This window comes from Chiloscyllium punctatum, chromosome 2, assembly GCF_047496795.1.
Source record: "Chiloscyllium punctatum isolate Juve2018m chromosome 2, sChiPun1.3, whole genome shotgun sequence".
Lineage (NCBI taxonomy): Eukaryota > Metazoa > Chordata > Chondrichthyes > Orectolobiformes > Hemiscylliidae > Chiloscyllium > Chiloscyllium punctatum.
Window position 1 is genome coordinate 98052721 of NC_092740.1, and position 16016 is coordinate 98068736.

General features: G+C 40.4%; 1 protein-coding gene across 1 annotated transcript in view; it reads left to right on the forward strand.

Annotated features, from left to right (window-relative positions):
* The window catches only part of LOC140493413 (kelch domain-containing protein 3), a 220787-nt gene that overhangs the window by 88700 nt on the left and 116071 nt on the right, over positions 1-16016 (forward strand). The window contains exon 11 of the mRNA XM_072591833.1: positions 12439-12524. Within this exon, the coding sequence (XP_072447934.1) occupies positions 12439-12524 (86 nt within the window). The remainder of the gene's footprint in view (positions 1-12438; positions 12525-16016) is intronic.

The window sequence follows — 16016 nt, forward strand, 5'->3', positions numbered from 1 at the left end:
GGAACGGCCTCTGTAAATCTCGTCAACATAGCCATTATTGTTATCACGTACTGATTCCCACTTTTTGTTTGAGGTTGGGCACCTACGCAATCAATTAAGACTCTTGTAAAAGGTTCCTTAAATGAAGAAATAGACATTAAAGGTGCGGGTTTTATTACTGCCTATGGTTTTCCAATTACCTGACATGCACAATATGTCTGGCAAAATTCAATTACATTCTTGTGCAGTCCAGGCCAGTAAAAGTGTCTTTATATGTCACGTATTTTCCTCACTCCTAAATGACCTCATAGAGGTAGCTCATGTGCCACACGCAACACCTTACAATAACCCACTGGTGATACGATTTGATGAACATCTGCCCAATTATCATCTGCCTGAATATGTGATGATCTCCATTTCCTCATTAAGACATCACTTTTAAGGTAATAACATTCAGGGATACATTCAAATTCTTTTTCTGAGTATACCTTTTGATACAATTGCTTTAAATCTTCATCTTTCTGCTGTAACTCAGTTAATTTATCGATCTAAAGATGTCTGCTGTGCCATCTATCTGCTGCCAGCTTGATTCAACAATTTGATCAAATAGGGTCTCTGCTAATTCCACTTCAACTTTCCTGTGTGTACTCTTTGACCTCTCCTATTTCGACTGGTGACTTTGTGACCTCATTACCACACAGTTGGTAAAAATTCCAGGATATGTGTCCTGCAAACATTCAGTTGCCTGAGTTTCCACTGGATCTCCAACCACAGTAGGCAACACAACTACCTGTGAACCAGCTATATCATTAGCAAGGACAAATTGTACTCCTGGAGCTGAGAGTTTGTCCTGTACTCCTACCACAGCTTCCCCACTCTTCACTGGACACTCTAACCTCACTCTACATAATTGAGTGCTTCTTGTCTCACTGTGAATTCCCATTACTATTACCTTTTCTGGCAATAGTCCTTCTGAAGTACGTATCTCAGCTTTCAGCATCACAGATTGAGATTGTCTCTTAATATTGTAACCTCTTTACCTGCTGCTTCAGGCCTATGTGAATGAACTCTACCTTCACAGGTTTGTGGTTTAAGAAGATATGGCACTTCCTCCTTACCCAACCTCCGTCTAGCTTGTACATTCTGGTGCAGCTTTCTAGCCACCACTGTGCTGTTACCATTCCAACAAAATTTACTGGCTTATCCTGTTTTCCTACATCTGGCTTCCTGGTGCTTTTCCTAACCCACCAATACTGCGATTTCATTTGGCCTACTTTATTGCAGTGAAAACACCTGAGCTTTTTAACTTCTGTCCCCTTCAAGTGTTTCCTTCTTGTCCTGTGGTAAGTTATAAGTTCTATTGTCAGATGTCAAATTGGCACCATAACTATTTGATTATCTGAAACTTGCCTTAATGATTTTAATAATCCAAAGGAAATGCTAAATGACTCTCCACTGATTTAAACTCAGCAAAAATAAAACACCGTGTGAGATAGCACAATCAATTCAAACAAAATTGAGGCAGAGGTAGTTCTGGAATGCCAGTATATTAAAAAGGAGGTGCTGATGAGAAAACAGAGACTTCCTCACACACTTGCTATTGCAAAGTGGATGCAGTTCAACAGATAATGGTGTTGCTCAAATATCATCAGCCGATGTTAAGCATGGCCCCATGAAATTCCAATGGTGGGACATGTGGAATCCAGAAGACATAAATACAGAAGAAAATCTGGGAGAAGCTTCCACCAAACTCCATGCAAGCAGTCCCTACAGACACCACCCAACGCCTCCACAATGATATCAGTAGCATTCTTAATGTTGAAGCTCTTCCAAAATTGAAGAACACTGTCCTTATTATCCAGGTAAAAACAATGCCTGCAGATGCTGGAAACCAGATTCTGGATTAGTGGTGTTGGAAGAGCACAGCAGTTCAGGCAGCATCCGAGGAGCAGTAAAATTGATATTTCAGGCAAAAGCCCTTCATCAGGAATAAAGGCAGAGAGCCTGAAGCGTGGAGAGATAAGCTAGAGGAGGGTGGGGGTGGGGAGAAAGTAGCATAGAGTACAATGGGTGAGTGGGGGAGGGGATGAAGGTGATAGGTCGGGGGCGGGGGGAGGGTGGAGTGGATAGGTGGAAAAGAAGATAGGCAGGTAGGACAAGTCATGGGGACAGTGCTGAGCTGGAGTACAATCTGGAGTACCCAGAGAGTGGTGGGGGCAGGGAATGCGCTGCTTGTGGGAGTGGCAGAGTCAGAATCATCAGTGACCTTTAAGCGGCAATTGGATAGGTACATGGATGGGTGCTTAAGCTAGGACAAATGTTCGGCACAACATCGTGGGCCGAAGGGCCTGTTCTGTGCTGTATTGTTCTATGTTCTATGGAAGTTTGGAACTAGGGTGAGGTGGGGGAAGGGGAAATGAGGAAACTGTTGAAGTCCACATTGATGCCCGGGTTGAAGTGTAACTAGGTAAAAACAATGACATTATTATCCAGTCAGTAGTTGCAATCAACTTCCTGAATGTGCGCTTTAAATCATAAGCTTTAAAAGCTGCTATTGCATCCTGGTCCATGGGTTGAATGAAAGATGTTGTATTCAGAGTTAGAAATACCAGAAATGTTTTCAGAAAGCTCACCAGTGGTGGGAGGATGGCTTGGTGAATTGTCCAGATTGAGGAGAATCTTGAAATACAAATCTTTTCTCCTGCAATAATTCAAAAAAAAATCCTCAACGAGATCAACAATAACGTCCATATAATAGCCAATGGGAGTTCATATTTTTAAAAAAATCCCAATTCACCAATTGAGTTACAGCCAAATAGCGTCAACAAAATGCACATTATAGGAGAATGGCCTGTGCAGTGGGTAAGAAATCTACAGCTAATTGATCAAAGGAATTCAATCTTAATCTCAAACATATTGAGGGGTAATCAACTAATGGTTATGAAATGAGACATGAAGTAAATTCGGAGAATAACAGTAGGAAATAGTGTCAGACTCTAATGCACGTCAAGTGCAAGAACTATCAGGACAAGTTGTGACTGATTTGCTATGTAGCGCCATCTAGTGATGGATATTTGCAGGTACATGCAGATTTCTGACAAAATATGGAAGTCATATTGAAACATTGCATTGCTGAATAGTGGGCCCAAATAATGAATATTTAACCTAAATACAAATATAATATTTTATATGTAGATTTATAACATGATTTTGTGCAACCAAAAACTTATGTTTATCATGATGAATAAAGCATCAGAATTCTTTCAAAATAATTGTTAACACTGAGGATACTGCTTGCATTATTCATTGCTGGCATTGATCAATTTTATAACTAGGACAATTAATTATTGCACTTTCAATTAATGAAAATAATAAGTTAAATGATTCCCATTTTCATCTAACTTTGTGTTTTGATGACAATAATACATTTTTGATGTTACGAAGTGTTTGGGGGCATTCATTTAAGGTGAGGGAGGAAAGTTCAAAGGAGATATGAGGGGCAAGATTTTTACACATAGAGTGGTGGGAGTCTGGGACATGCTGTTGGGGTGGTAGTGGAGATAGATATGATTGGGGCATTTAAGGGACTTTCAGACAAATGCATGAATATGCAAGGAATGGAGGGATCTGGACCAAGAGCAGGCAGAAGGGATTAGTTTAAGTTGGTGTCATGTGTTAGCGCAACGTTATGAGCCAAAGGGCCCATTCCTCTGCTGTACTGTTCTATGTTGTATGTTTGTTGTTATTGAGCTTGTTTAGTTTTGAAACCAGTAACTGCACATTACAGTGTGTGCACAAAATATAACTAAGATATTTTAGAGCTTTTTTAGAAACAGGTTAGATCTCACAAACATATGCAAATATAGGAAAGGACTGTAAACTGGATGTGGGTTTGCTTGCTGAGCTGGAAGGTTCATTTCCACACGTTTCGTTACCCTATGAGGTAACATCTTCAGTGGGCCTCAGTCTTTGTTTGGCCTGTCCTAGGATGGATATGTTCAGACACAGTCAGCTGATTTCTCAGCAACAAACCCAAACAAGCAGACAAAACACATCCAGAAACCCCAGCCACTCTCCCCTACATCAAAGACATCTCGGAAATGACTGCCAGACTACTCAGACCTCTTGGCATCATGGTAGCCCACAAACCCACCAACACACTAAAACAGCAGCTAATGAACTTGAAAGACCCTATACAGACAACAAGCAAAACTAATGTCATTTACAAAATACCGTGCAAGGACTGTAACAAATACTATATTGGACAAACAGGCAGAAAACTAGCCACCAGGATACATGAACATCAACTAGCCACAAAAAGACATGACCCTCTCTCACTAGTATCCTTACATACAGATAAGGAAGGACACCACTTCGACTGGACAACAAATCCATCCTAGGACAAGCCAAACAAAGACACGGATGAGAATTCCTAGAAGCATGGCATTCCAACCAGAAATCTATAAACAAACGCATTGAGTTAGACCCCATCTACCACCCCCTGAGAAAAGGAACAGAAAGTGACTTCACCACAGGAAATGAAATCACCAACCCAAAAAAAGCCAAACATATAAATAGAAAGCAGGAATTTTCAGCATTGCTTCGCCTGAGGCCCACTGAAGATGTTACCTAGTAGGGTAACAAAACATCTGGAAATGAACCTTCCAGCTCAGTGAGCAAACCTACATCCAAAACCCCAACCTGAGCTACAAATCTTCTCAAAACTCATTAGGACTCGCTAAACTATCAAAGATCTGCTAATAAGCAGGTTGACAGTACTTTTTTACATATTTATCGTAAGCTGTACATGTCAAAACATTATAGGTCATTTTCACATAGTGCTGAATATTGTCAAGCTCATCATTAATGATTCAAGTACCCATTTGAGAATATAGCAGCCAAACCTTAGTGACTGGGTTGTATGTTATCATATAAACGCGAATAGTGCTTTTGTATAACAAATAATATTTTGTTGAACAGCATGTAATGGAACCAGTGAGGGAGCAAGCTATCCAGATCTGGCCCTATGTAATGAGAGAGGAATAATTAATGACCTCAACGAAGGAATCCCCTTGGAAGGAGCAATCACGGCATGGTTGAATTTAGAATACAGATGGGGAATGTGAAGATAAAATGCAATACCAGGGTCCTTAAACAAGGGAGACAACAATTGTTTGAGGGAGGACTTGGCTAAAGTTGACTGAAAACAAAGACTTTATGGTGGGACAGTTGACGAGCAGTGGAGGACTTTCAAAGCAATTTTTCAAAGTGCTCAGCAGAAGTATATTCCAGTGAAAAGGAAGGACTGTAAGAAAAGGGGTAATCTGCCATGGGTGTCTAAGGAAATAAGGGAGGCTATCAAATTGAAAGAGAAGGCATACAAAGTGGCCAAGATCAGCAGGAAACTAAAAGTTTGGGAAAACTTTAAAGATCAACAGAAAGCCACAAGAAGATCTATAAAGTAAAATAAGATAGAACATGACAAAAAAAAGCACAGAATATAAAGACAGATAGCAAAAGTTTCGATAAATATATAAAATGAAAATGAGTGACTTATGTAAACATTGGTCCTTTAGCAGATGAGAAGAGGCATTTAGTTATGGGAGGTAAAAACAAGGACTGCAGACGCTGGAAGCCAGACTCTAGATCAGAGTGGTGCTGGAAAAGCACAGCAGGTCAGGCAGTATCCAAGGAGCAGGAAAATCAACGTTTCGGGCAAAAGCCCTTCACCAGGAATAGAGGCAGGGAGCCTGCAGGGTGGAGAGATAAATGAGAGGGCGGTGGGGGTGGGGATAAAGTATCATAGAGTACAATAGGTGAATGGGGGTGGAGATGAAGGTGATAGGTCAGAGAGGCGGGTGGGGGAAGGTAGAAAAGAGTGCAATGGGTGAATGGGGGTGGGGATGAAGGTGATAGATCAGAGAGGAGGGTGGGGGGAGGTAGCAAAGAGTACAATGGGTGAATGGGGGTGGGGATGAAAGTGATAGGTCAGAGAGGAGGGTGGAGTGGATAGATGGAAAGGAAGATAGGCAGGTAGGACAGGTCATGGGGACGGTGCTGAGCTGGAAGGTTGGAACTGGGGTAAGGTGGGGGGAGGGAAAATGAAGAAACTGGTGAAGTCCACTTTGATGCCCAGGGACTGAAGTGTTCTGAGGCGGAAGATGAGGCGTTCTTCCTCCAGGCGCGGGTGGTGAGGGAACGGCGGTGGAGGAGGCCCAGGACCTGCATGTCCTCGTCAGAGTGGGAGGGGGAGTTGAAATGTTGGGCCACAGGGTGGTGGGGTTGATTGGTGCGGATGTCACGGAGATGTTCCCTAAAGCGCTCTGCGAGGAGGCAACCACTCTCCATTTAGTTATGGGATATGATAAAATGGCCGAGTTATTGAACAGGTATTTTGTGTCGGTCTTCACAGTGGACCGGTTTTCACAGCTTCATAGCATGGCAGTAATTGACAAAGGGATGAAGGTAGGTGAGGACTTGGAAACATTAATTATCTCAGAAGAGTAATGTTGGGCAAGCTTTTGGAGCTAAGGATACACAAGTATCCTGGCCCTGATGGAATGCATCCCAGGGTACTAAAAGAGATGGTGGGAGAAATAGCAAGTGCATTTGTGGTAATTGTCCAAAATTTGCTGGACTCTGGGGCAGTTCCAGCAGATTGGAAAACATCAAATGCGACCCGACTGTTTAAAAAGGGCAGTCGACGAAATATGGGGAATTATAGACCAGTTAGCTTAACCACTGTAGAGGGGAGGATGCTTTAGTCTAACATCAAGGAAGAAATAGCAAGGCATCTAGATAGAAATTATCCCATTGGGTAGATGCAGTATGTGTTCATAAAGGGCGGGTTATGCTTAACTAATCTTTTGGAATTCTATGAAGGCAAGATTCCCCATGGGAGACTGGTTAGCAAGGTGAGATCTCATGCAATACAGGGAGAACTAGCCATTTGGATACAGAACTGGATCAAAGGTAGAAGACAGAGGATGGTGTTGGAGGGTTGTTTTTCATGTCGGAGGCCTATGACCAGTGGAGTGCCACAAGGATGGTGCTGGGTCCACTACTTCTCATCATTTATATAAATGATTTGTATGTGAGCATAAGAGGTATAGTTAATAAGTCTGCAGATGACACCAAAATTGGAGGTGTAGTGGACAGTGAAGAAGGTTGCCTCAGATTAAAGTGGGATCTTGATCAGATGAGCCAATGGGCTGAGAAGTGGCAGATGGAGTTTTATTTAGATAAATGTGATGTGCAGCATTTTGGGAAAACAAATCTTAGCAGGACTTATACACTTAATGGTAAGGTCCTAAGGAGTGTTGCTGAACAAAGAGACCTTGGAGTGCAGGTTCATAGCTCCTTGAAAGCGGAGTCACAGGTAGATAGGATAGTGATGAAGGCGTTTGGTATGCTTTTCTTTTATTGGCCAGAGTATTGAGTACAGGAGTTGGGAGATCATGTTGCAGCTGTACAGGACAATGGTTGGGCCACTGTTGGAATAATGTGTGCAATTCTGGTCTCCTTCCTATTGGAAAGATATTGTGAAACTTGAAAAGGTTCAGAAAAGACTTACAAGGATGTTGCCAGGGTTGGAGGATTTGAGCTATAAGGAGAGGTTGAATAGGCTAGGCCTGTTTTCCCTGGAGCGTCAGGGGCTGAGGGGTGACCTTATAGAGGTTTATAAAATCATGAGGTGCATGGATCTGATAGACAAAGTACCTTCTCTCGGGGTGGGAGGAGTCCAGAACTAGAGGGCATAGGTTTAGGGTGAGAAGGGAGAGATATAAAAGAGACCGAATGAGCAACGTTTTCACACAGATTGTGGTATGTGTATGGAATGAGCTGCCAGAGGAAGTGGTGGAGGCTAGTACAATTGCAACATTTAAAAAACATCTGGATAAGTATGTGAATAGGAAGGGTTTGGAGGGATATGGGTCGGGTGCTGTCAGGTGGGACTAGTTTGGGTTGGGATAGCTGGTCGACATGGATGAATTGGACCAAAGATTCTGTTTCCATGCTGTACATCTCTATGACTATATTATGAGCAAGGTGGACAACAGGGACCTAGGAGATGTGGTGTACCTAGATTTCCAAAAGGTCTTTGACAAGGTGCCACACAAGAGGCTGCTGCATAAGATAAATATGCATGGTATTATGGGTAAAGTATTAGCATGAATTGAGGATTGGTTAACGAACAGGAAGCAAAGAGTGGGGATAAATGAGTCCTATTCTGGCTGGCAATCAGTGACCAATGATGTCCCTCAGGGATCAGTTTTGGGACTGCATTTATTCACAATGTACGTAGATGATTTGGAGTTGGGGACCATGTGTCACGTGTCAAAGTTTGCAGATGACACTACGATGAGTGGCAGAGCAAAGTGTGCAGAGGACTGAGAACCTTTGTAGTGGAACATAAATACTTTAAGTGAGTAGGCAAAGGTCTGGAAGATGGAATACAATGTTAAAAAATGTGAAGTCATCCATTTTGGTAGGAGTAACAGTGAAAAGGATTATCACTTGAATGGTAAAAAATTGCAGTGTGCTGCTATGCAGAGGGACCTGGGTGTCCTTGTGCATTAATCACAGAAGGTTGGTCTGCAGGTACAACAAGTAATTAGGAAGGCAAATGGAACTCTGTCCATCATTGCTAAAGGGATTGAATTTAAAAGCAGGGAGGTTATATTGCAGCTGCATAGGGGGCTGGTGAGGCCACACCTGGAGTAGTGCATGCAGTTTTGGTTTTTTGAGAAAGGATGTACTGGCACCAGAGGGGGCTGCAGGGGAATCACTAGGTTGATTCTGGAGTTGAGGGGTTGGCTTATGAGGAGAGACTGAGTTGACTAGGATTATATTCATTGGAATTTAGAAGAATGAGGAGGGATCTTGTGAAAACATATAAAATTATGAAGGGAAAAGATAAGATAGATGTAGAGAGGGTGTTTCCGCTGGCAGGTTAAAATAGGACAAGAGGGCATAGCCTCAAAATTAGGTGGAGCAGATTTCGGATTGAATTGAGAAGGAACCTTTTCACCCAGACGGTTGTGAATCTATGGAATTTCCAGCCCAGTGAAGTAGTTGATGCTACTTCAGTAATGTTTTTAAAGCTAAAATAGATTTTTTTTTGAACAATGAGGAATTAAAGGTTACGGTGAGAGGGTGGGTAAGTGGAGCTGAGGCCATGAAAAGATCAGCCCTGATCTTGTTGAATGGTGGAGCAGGCCGGAATGGCCAGATGGCCGACTCCTACTCCTAGTTCTTACATTCTAATACCTTCAGCAAGAGAAACAGTTTATTACTTGCAATGTGTTATAAAAAAGTCTGAATACTTGAGTCTGAAGGCTGTACATTTGTTCAGCTTAAATAATATTTTATCAGCTTTTAATGTCCAACTGTATCATTCCTTGGTATTCTTTGATGGGACATGATCATTAGTAAGGCCAACAGCTGTTGCCCATCCCTAATTATCCCAGTATTGAGTGACTTGCTCAGCCATTTTTTCATTCATAGCATTATTGTCACATATACCTTGTGAAAAGTTTTGTTTTGCAAGCAGTACAGACAATTAATATCATACAAAGTGCATAAGGATAATAGAATGGTGCAAAGAATACAATGTTACAGCTACAGAGAAGGTGCATAAAGAGTGAGGTCAACACTTAATTTAAAATTTAAGAGGTCCATTCAGAAGTCTAATGACAGTGGGGAAGAAACAGTGGGGAAGAATGTTGGTATGTGTTTAAGCTTTTGTATCTTCTGCCAACTGGAAGAGGTTGGAAGAGATTATAATTAGGGTGGGAGAGATTTTTGGTTATATTGGCTGCCTTCCTGAGGAGCACTTGTCACATGTCAAAGTTTGCAGTGCTCCTTTGAGAATCAGTTATAATTTGAAGGCGCTGGTGTTGTACTGGGGTGGGTAAAGTTAAATATCACACAACGCCAGGTTATAGTCCAAAAAGGTTTATTTGAAAGTACAAGCTTTTCAGAGTGCTGATCCTTCATCAGGTAGGAGCAATGCTCTGAAAGCGAATACTCTCAGAGAATCAATTGCATTGTTATGGATTTGGAATCATATAAGGGTCATACAATGGCTAAACCAAAATTGGAGGTATTGTGGATAGCGAAGAAGGTTACCTCAAAGTACAACGGGATCTTGATCAGATATAACAATGACCCGAGGAGTGGCAGATGGAGTTGAATTTAGATCAATATGAGGTGCTGCATTTTGGAAAAGCAAATCAGGGCAGGACTTATACACTTAATGGTAAGGTCCTGGGGAGTACTGTTGAACAAAGAGACCTTGGAGTGCAGGTTCATAGATCTTTGAAAGTGGAGTCGCAGGTCGATAGGATAGCGAAGAAAGCATTTGGTATGCTTTCCTTTATTGGTCTGAGCATCAAGTATAGGTGTTGGGCAGTCATGTTTCAGCTGTACAGGACATTGGTTAGGCCACTTTTATAATATTGTGTACAAGTCGCATCTCCTTCCTATCAGAAGGATGTTGTGAAACCTGAAAGGGTTCAGAAAAGATTTACAAGGATGTTTCCGGGTTTGGATGGTTTGAGCAATAGAGAGATGCAGAATAGGCTGGGGCTGTTTTCCCTGGAGCATTGGAGGCTGAGGGGGTGACCTTATAAGAGGTTTATAAAATCATGAGGGGCATGGATAGGGTAAACAGGAAAGGTCTTTTCCCTGGGGTGGGGGAATCCAGAACTAGAGGACATAGGTTTGGGGTGAGAGGGGAAAAATTTAAAAGTGACCAAAGGGGCAACGTTTTCATGGAAAAGGTGGTACATATATGGAATGAGCTGCCAGAGGAAGTGGTGGAGGCTAGAACAATTACAGTATTTAACAGTTAAAAATCACACAGCACCAGGTTATAGTCCAACAGGTTTAATTGGAAGCACACTAGCTTTCGGAGCACTGCTCCTTCATCAGGTGATAGTGGAGGACACAATTCTGAGGCACAGAATTTATAGCAAAAATTTATGGTGTGATGTCGCTGAAATTATACATTGAAAAATACCTTGATTGTCTGTTGAGTCTTTCATCTGTTCGAATACCATGATAGTTTCACTTCTTTAAGCCTTTAAAAGGCATCAGATGGAATGTGCATAGGAAGAGTTTAGAGGGATATGGGCCAAGTGCTGGCAAACGGGACTAGATTAATTTCAGATATCTGGACGGCATGGACAAGTTGATCTGAAGGGTCTGTTTCCAAGCTGTTTCTCTCTATAACTCTATGATTTTATACCAGGTAAGGATGGAAGGCTTCCTTCCCTAAAGGGCTTGAGTGAATCAGATAAGTTTTTATCACAATGGATGGTCACTGATTGTGAGACCAGCATCTTGTTTTTATATTCTAGATTTATGAATTGAATTAAATTTTTCCCAGTTCCTGTCATGAGATTTGAGCCCATGTCTGCACAACATCAACCGAGTTCTCATAATGATTAACTAGTGACATTACTACTACATCACCATCTGAGCAGCTGAGGGAAATAGATTCCTCCTATCCACAATGACAAAGCTCCTCATAATTTCATACACCTCAATAAAACCTTCGGCTCTTCTATTCCAAAAAAAAATGCAAATTTCTCCGTTCCTGACAACATTCTTGTAAATTCCTTCCATACCCTCTCTCATGCAAACATAATCCTTTCTGTGGTGAATTGTATAAGGTAGGCTAGCTTGGCCTAACTATTGGTCTTTAGAATTTAGGAAACCTCCCTGCTTTTATATTCTATACTGAAAAAAAGAAAGTATCCCATATGCCCTTTTCACCACCTTATCCATCTGACCAGGGACTAACTCTAGATTTATGAACTGAATTTAAATTTTCCCAGTTACAGTCATGAGATTTTTCTTTACAATTATCAGCATCCTATCATTTAATTGTGATTTCCCTTGCTTTTGTTGGTCTGCTCCAAATTTCTTACCTCACACTTCTCTTCCTTGAATTTTATGTAACATTTTTCTCCCACTTGACCAGTTCATTGGTATCATTCTGTAATGTCCAGCTTTCTGTCTTGCTATCAACTGCACAGCCAATTTTGTATTATCTGCAACCTTCTAAATCATGCCGTTATATTTAAGTTTAAATTATTTGAGAATATCAGAGGTTTGTAAAGGGGAATAATTATAAAAACGGGAAACTAACAAACTATTTGAATTGAAGTAATTTTCCCTTGGCCTCTAGGAGATTGCTGTTTTCAGCCATTGTCATGGAGGTCCAACAGTCTCCTTTTGGAATCAGACCTTAAGGTTTCCCAGCGCTATCACCTTCTCAATTTGTATGTTGAGAATAAATCAAACTCAAAGATTCAGGAATTCTGTACCAAAGATAAATAGTCTAATACACTTTTTTTACAGTTTGTTTTGTGCAGTGTATTTTAGCCTGAGCTTGACTGATGCGATTTGAGAGATGTAGTAAGTCTCATGTTAATATAATTTTCATTTCAGCAAAAATGAAGTGGAAGATGCCTTTATATGTTGGAATTCCCCCTGAACGTAGGCAGAGCCATGCGGCATTCCTTCTTCATAGTCATGTAAGTACAGGAGCCAAACCCTTTGAACATGCCCCTTCAATGTTTTCCCATTTCTGAATTCAAGACACTCTATGACCTTTAGTGACACAATTAAATCTAGAAATTTCTTGACATTGGGTGATAAACATCAATGAATTTATGATAGTTTGAGACACAGTATAGGTTTTACCTGAGAACCCTCAGACAAACTTGATGAAAAAAAGATGTTACCTACTTTGTTCTATTTATTAGGGATAAATCTCTTACAAACAGGCAAAGCTCAGTTGACAATTTAAAGTAGTCTTGAGAATTTGAAGGTTTTTGTTAATACATATTGAGAAATTGCTTCCACTGGCAGAAGGATTGGTAAACAGCAGGCACAGATTTAAAATAATTGACAAAAGATTTGGGGAGATTTGAGAATTTCACCTCAATGAGGTGATATTGTTTGGAAATCATTGCCTAAGATCAGATTTCTCAAACTCTGGGTCATGACCTCTCATGGGGTCATGAGCTCTGAGGTAGCAATGGCATCTATGAAGCAGAGACTCATACCTGATAGTCCTGTAATTGGCCCAAAGGTCTGTTTAATTGTATGCAAGTTTCTGCTGGTGGCTGTGACCTAATGAAGTGAGTTGTGTGGGATTGTGTTCAATGACGTCAAAGATCGGTGAGTGGAGAAAATAGCCTCTTTATTGAGCATCTGCAGTGGCACAGTTCAAGGCGGCGATCGAATCCAAAATACAGTTTTACAGTAGCTTCTTTTATAGACAGATTTTACGTGCATGAAAATTTTAGCAAGATGTTGTCACATAGTTGTATCTCTTGTACACAAGTTTGCGTGACATCTGTCCCGGGGAAACCACTTACTAAATGTTGGCTGTTACTCCTGATGGGATTAGAATGTCTGTCCAGTCTGAGCTTGCATAATTAAGAGGTGTTAGTCCTTTTGTCTTTAAAGTTAGTAATGTTAGTAGAAATGCGAGACCTATGTGATCCAAGTAAATGAGAAATTATATATGTACTAAATAAAAGTATAGAGGGTATTAAACTGATCTCCCACAGCTGGGTCATGAGATTTCGTCTACAAGAGCAGGTTTTTGACAGTTCCTACACTTTCATTCATGCAGTTTCATGGAAGTGCTGTTTTGATAGTAAGTTTCTTAATAGGGGTAGCAGCCCTATTTAATATGTATTTAAAAATTATAAGTCCATACATTTGTAGAAGGTTGTACTCCTCAAAAAAAATTAGAAATAGGTAGTGTATAAGGAAATTTCAAAGAGGTAAAAAGTAGCAGACTAGAGGGATGTGCTGTTGGAGGAAACTGTTTGATGTCCTGCAGCCTATTCAGGAGCAGGTCCCAAGAGACGGTTACTAAGGCTAATTAATATTATCATCTTTCCATATGTGGAGTGAGTTATGGAGACATGATGATGAGGATGGCATTGTTCTAAGTAAGTTACAGTATTTACACTTATTCAGAGGTAGCCTTGGATTCAGCAAAAGGTCTAAATGCTGCTTGCAGCATGGGGCCAATAAGAATTGAAAGTTGTAAAGAAGCAGTAATGGGTTGGCAGCCTAGGAAGGGATGTTTACTTTAGTTTATCTTGTAAGAGTAAAATGTACTACAAAAAAGCGCTTTTATGAATGAATGAATGGAAATGCGTAATAGTAAACGTAGAGCACTTGTGAATGAGTTAGTAAAGAGAATCATGACATATATCTCACAACTGTGAGGCTGAATTTTTGTCACCAAGAGAATCAAGCTCGATGTTTTGGCCTGAAAGATATTGAGTATTTTGAATGTTTTGAATCCAGACAAGTGGAAAGTACTTTATCACATTCTTGACTTATGCTTTGTAGATGGTGCAAAAGCCTTGGAAGAGATGAGTTACTATCACAGTACACATAGCCTCTGATTTGCTCTTGTAATCATAGTACTAATGTGGCTGGTTCAGTTACATTTCTGGTCAGTGATGACTTGCTAATGGTGGGGTGATTCAATAGTCGTGATTCCTGAGTGGGGTGAAGATGGGAATGAAGGCTACATTTCCTTTTGCAAAAAATGATCATTGCTTGCTGAGAATTAACTAAGCCTTGATATTGACTAGGTCTTGTTGTGTTCAGTCATGAAATATTTCATTATTGGAGGAGATGCAAATGGAACTGAACACAGGGCAATAACCGTCCCTGACCTTAACCTGGAGGGAGGATCATTGATAAAGCAGGTAAAGCTGGTTGATTCTGAGGAAATCATTTGGTGTTATTATGCAGTAGAGATATTTGACCTCTAACAGTACAAATATTTTCCTTTGTGCATGGTATGATCCCACCAGCGGAGGATGTAGCCTGATACCCATTTTACTTCAATTTTACTAACATGTTTTGAATTTTGCTGTACCTATTGGGATTCAGATTGGCCTTTTCTATTGCTGAGGCTTTTGTTGAAAAATTTATCATCAAGTGATTTGCAACAATTATTAAAGTTGGATTAAATTAAGTGCTGGTTTTGTATTAATGCCACTGAACTAATAATCTGAGGGGTTAATTCTCTAGCACCATGGGTTCAAATCCCATCATTGCAGCTGGACGAATTTAAATTGTATGGGGGATGATGGCCTAGTGGTATTATTGCTAGACTGTTAATCCAAAAATCCTGGTAATATTGTGAGAACCAGTGTTCAAATCCTGTCATGACAGATTGGGGAATTTAGATTCTAAAAATATTTGAAATATGGAATTTAATGATAACCATGAAACCATTACCAATTGCCAGGAATTGGATTTCATCTGGTTTACTGATGTCCTTTAGGGAAGGAAATTGGCATCCTTACCTGCTCTGGCCTATGGGTAAGCCCAGACCCACAGCAATGCGGTTGACACTTAATGCAATAGGATGGGTAATAAATGCTGGCCTGGCCAATGTTACCCACATGCTGGGAATGGATTAAAAAATGCATTTGCAGAAAATAGAACTAAAAGCAGAGGCTAAAAACAGAACCAATTGTGATAATAGTCAAGCATTTTTGTTGGAAGAGAAAAAGCCTGGCCTAGATAAATCACAGATTGAGTTAACTATGACTCAGCTGCAATTGAACAGCAGTAGATGGGAAAAGAAAGAGATTAGTGAAACTTTGATATTGACTTCCAGAAAGAGAAGTTTGAAAAGGGAATAAAAAAAAGCAGGTGAGAGAGTTTCAGTGAAAGAAACAAATTCGGTAGCATGAACTATATAGAAAAAAGATGTTTTATTTACATGGACAAGGAATAACTGATACGTTGATTTGAATTTATACCTAGGTTTCAATTTAGCAAGGAATATCAGATGGTACCTACATTTAGTGAGGGAGGAGTTAACAACTACTTTGTGTTCTTTGAGAAATTTGATAAAAGCTTGATCACAAGAGAAGCAGACTATTCTTTAAAAAAATGTCTTAGTAGGAGAAGTGTTGGATGTATTTTCAAGTTTTTAAGCCAAGCAATCTTCCAATTATGAATCATAAGTGTAATGG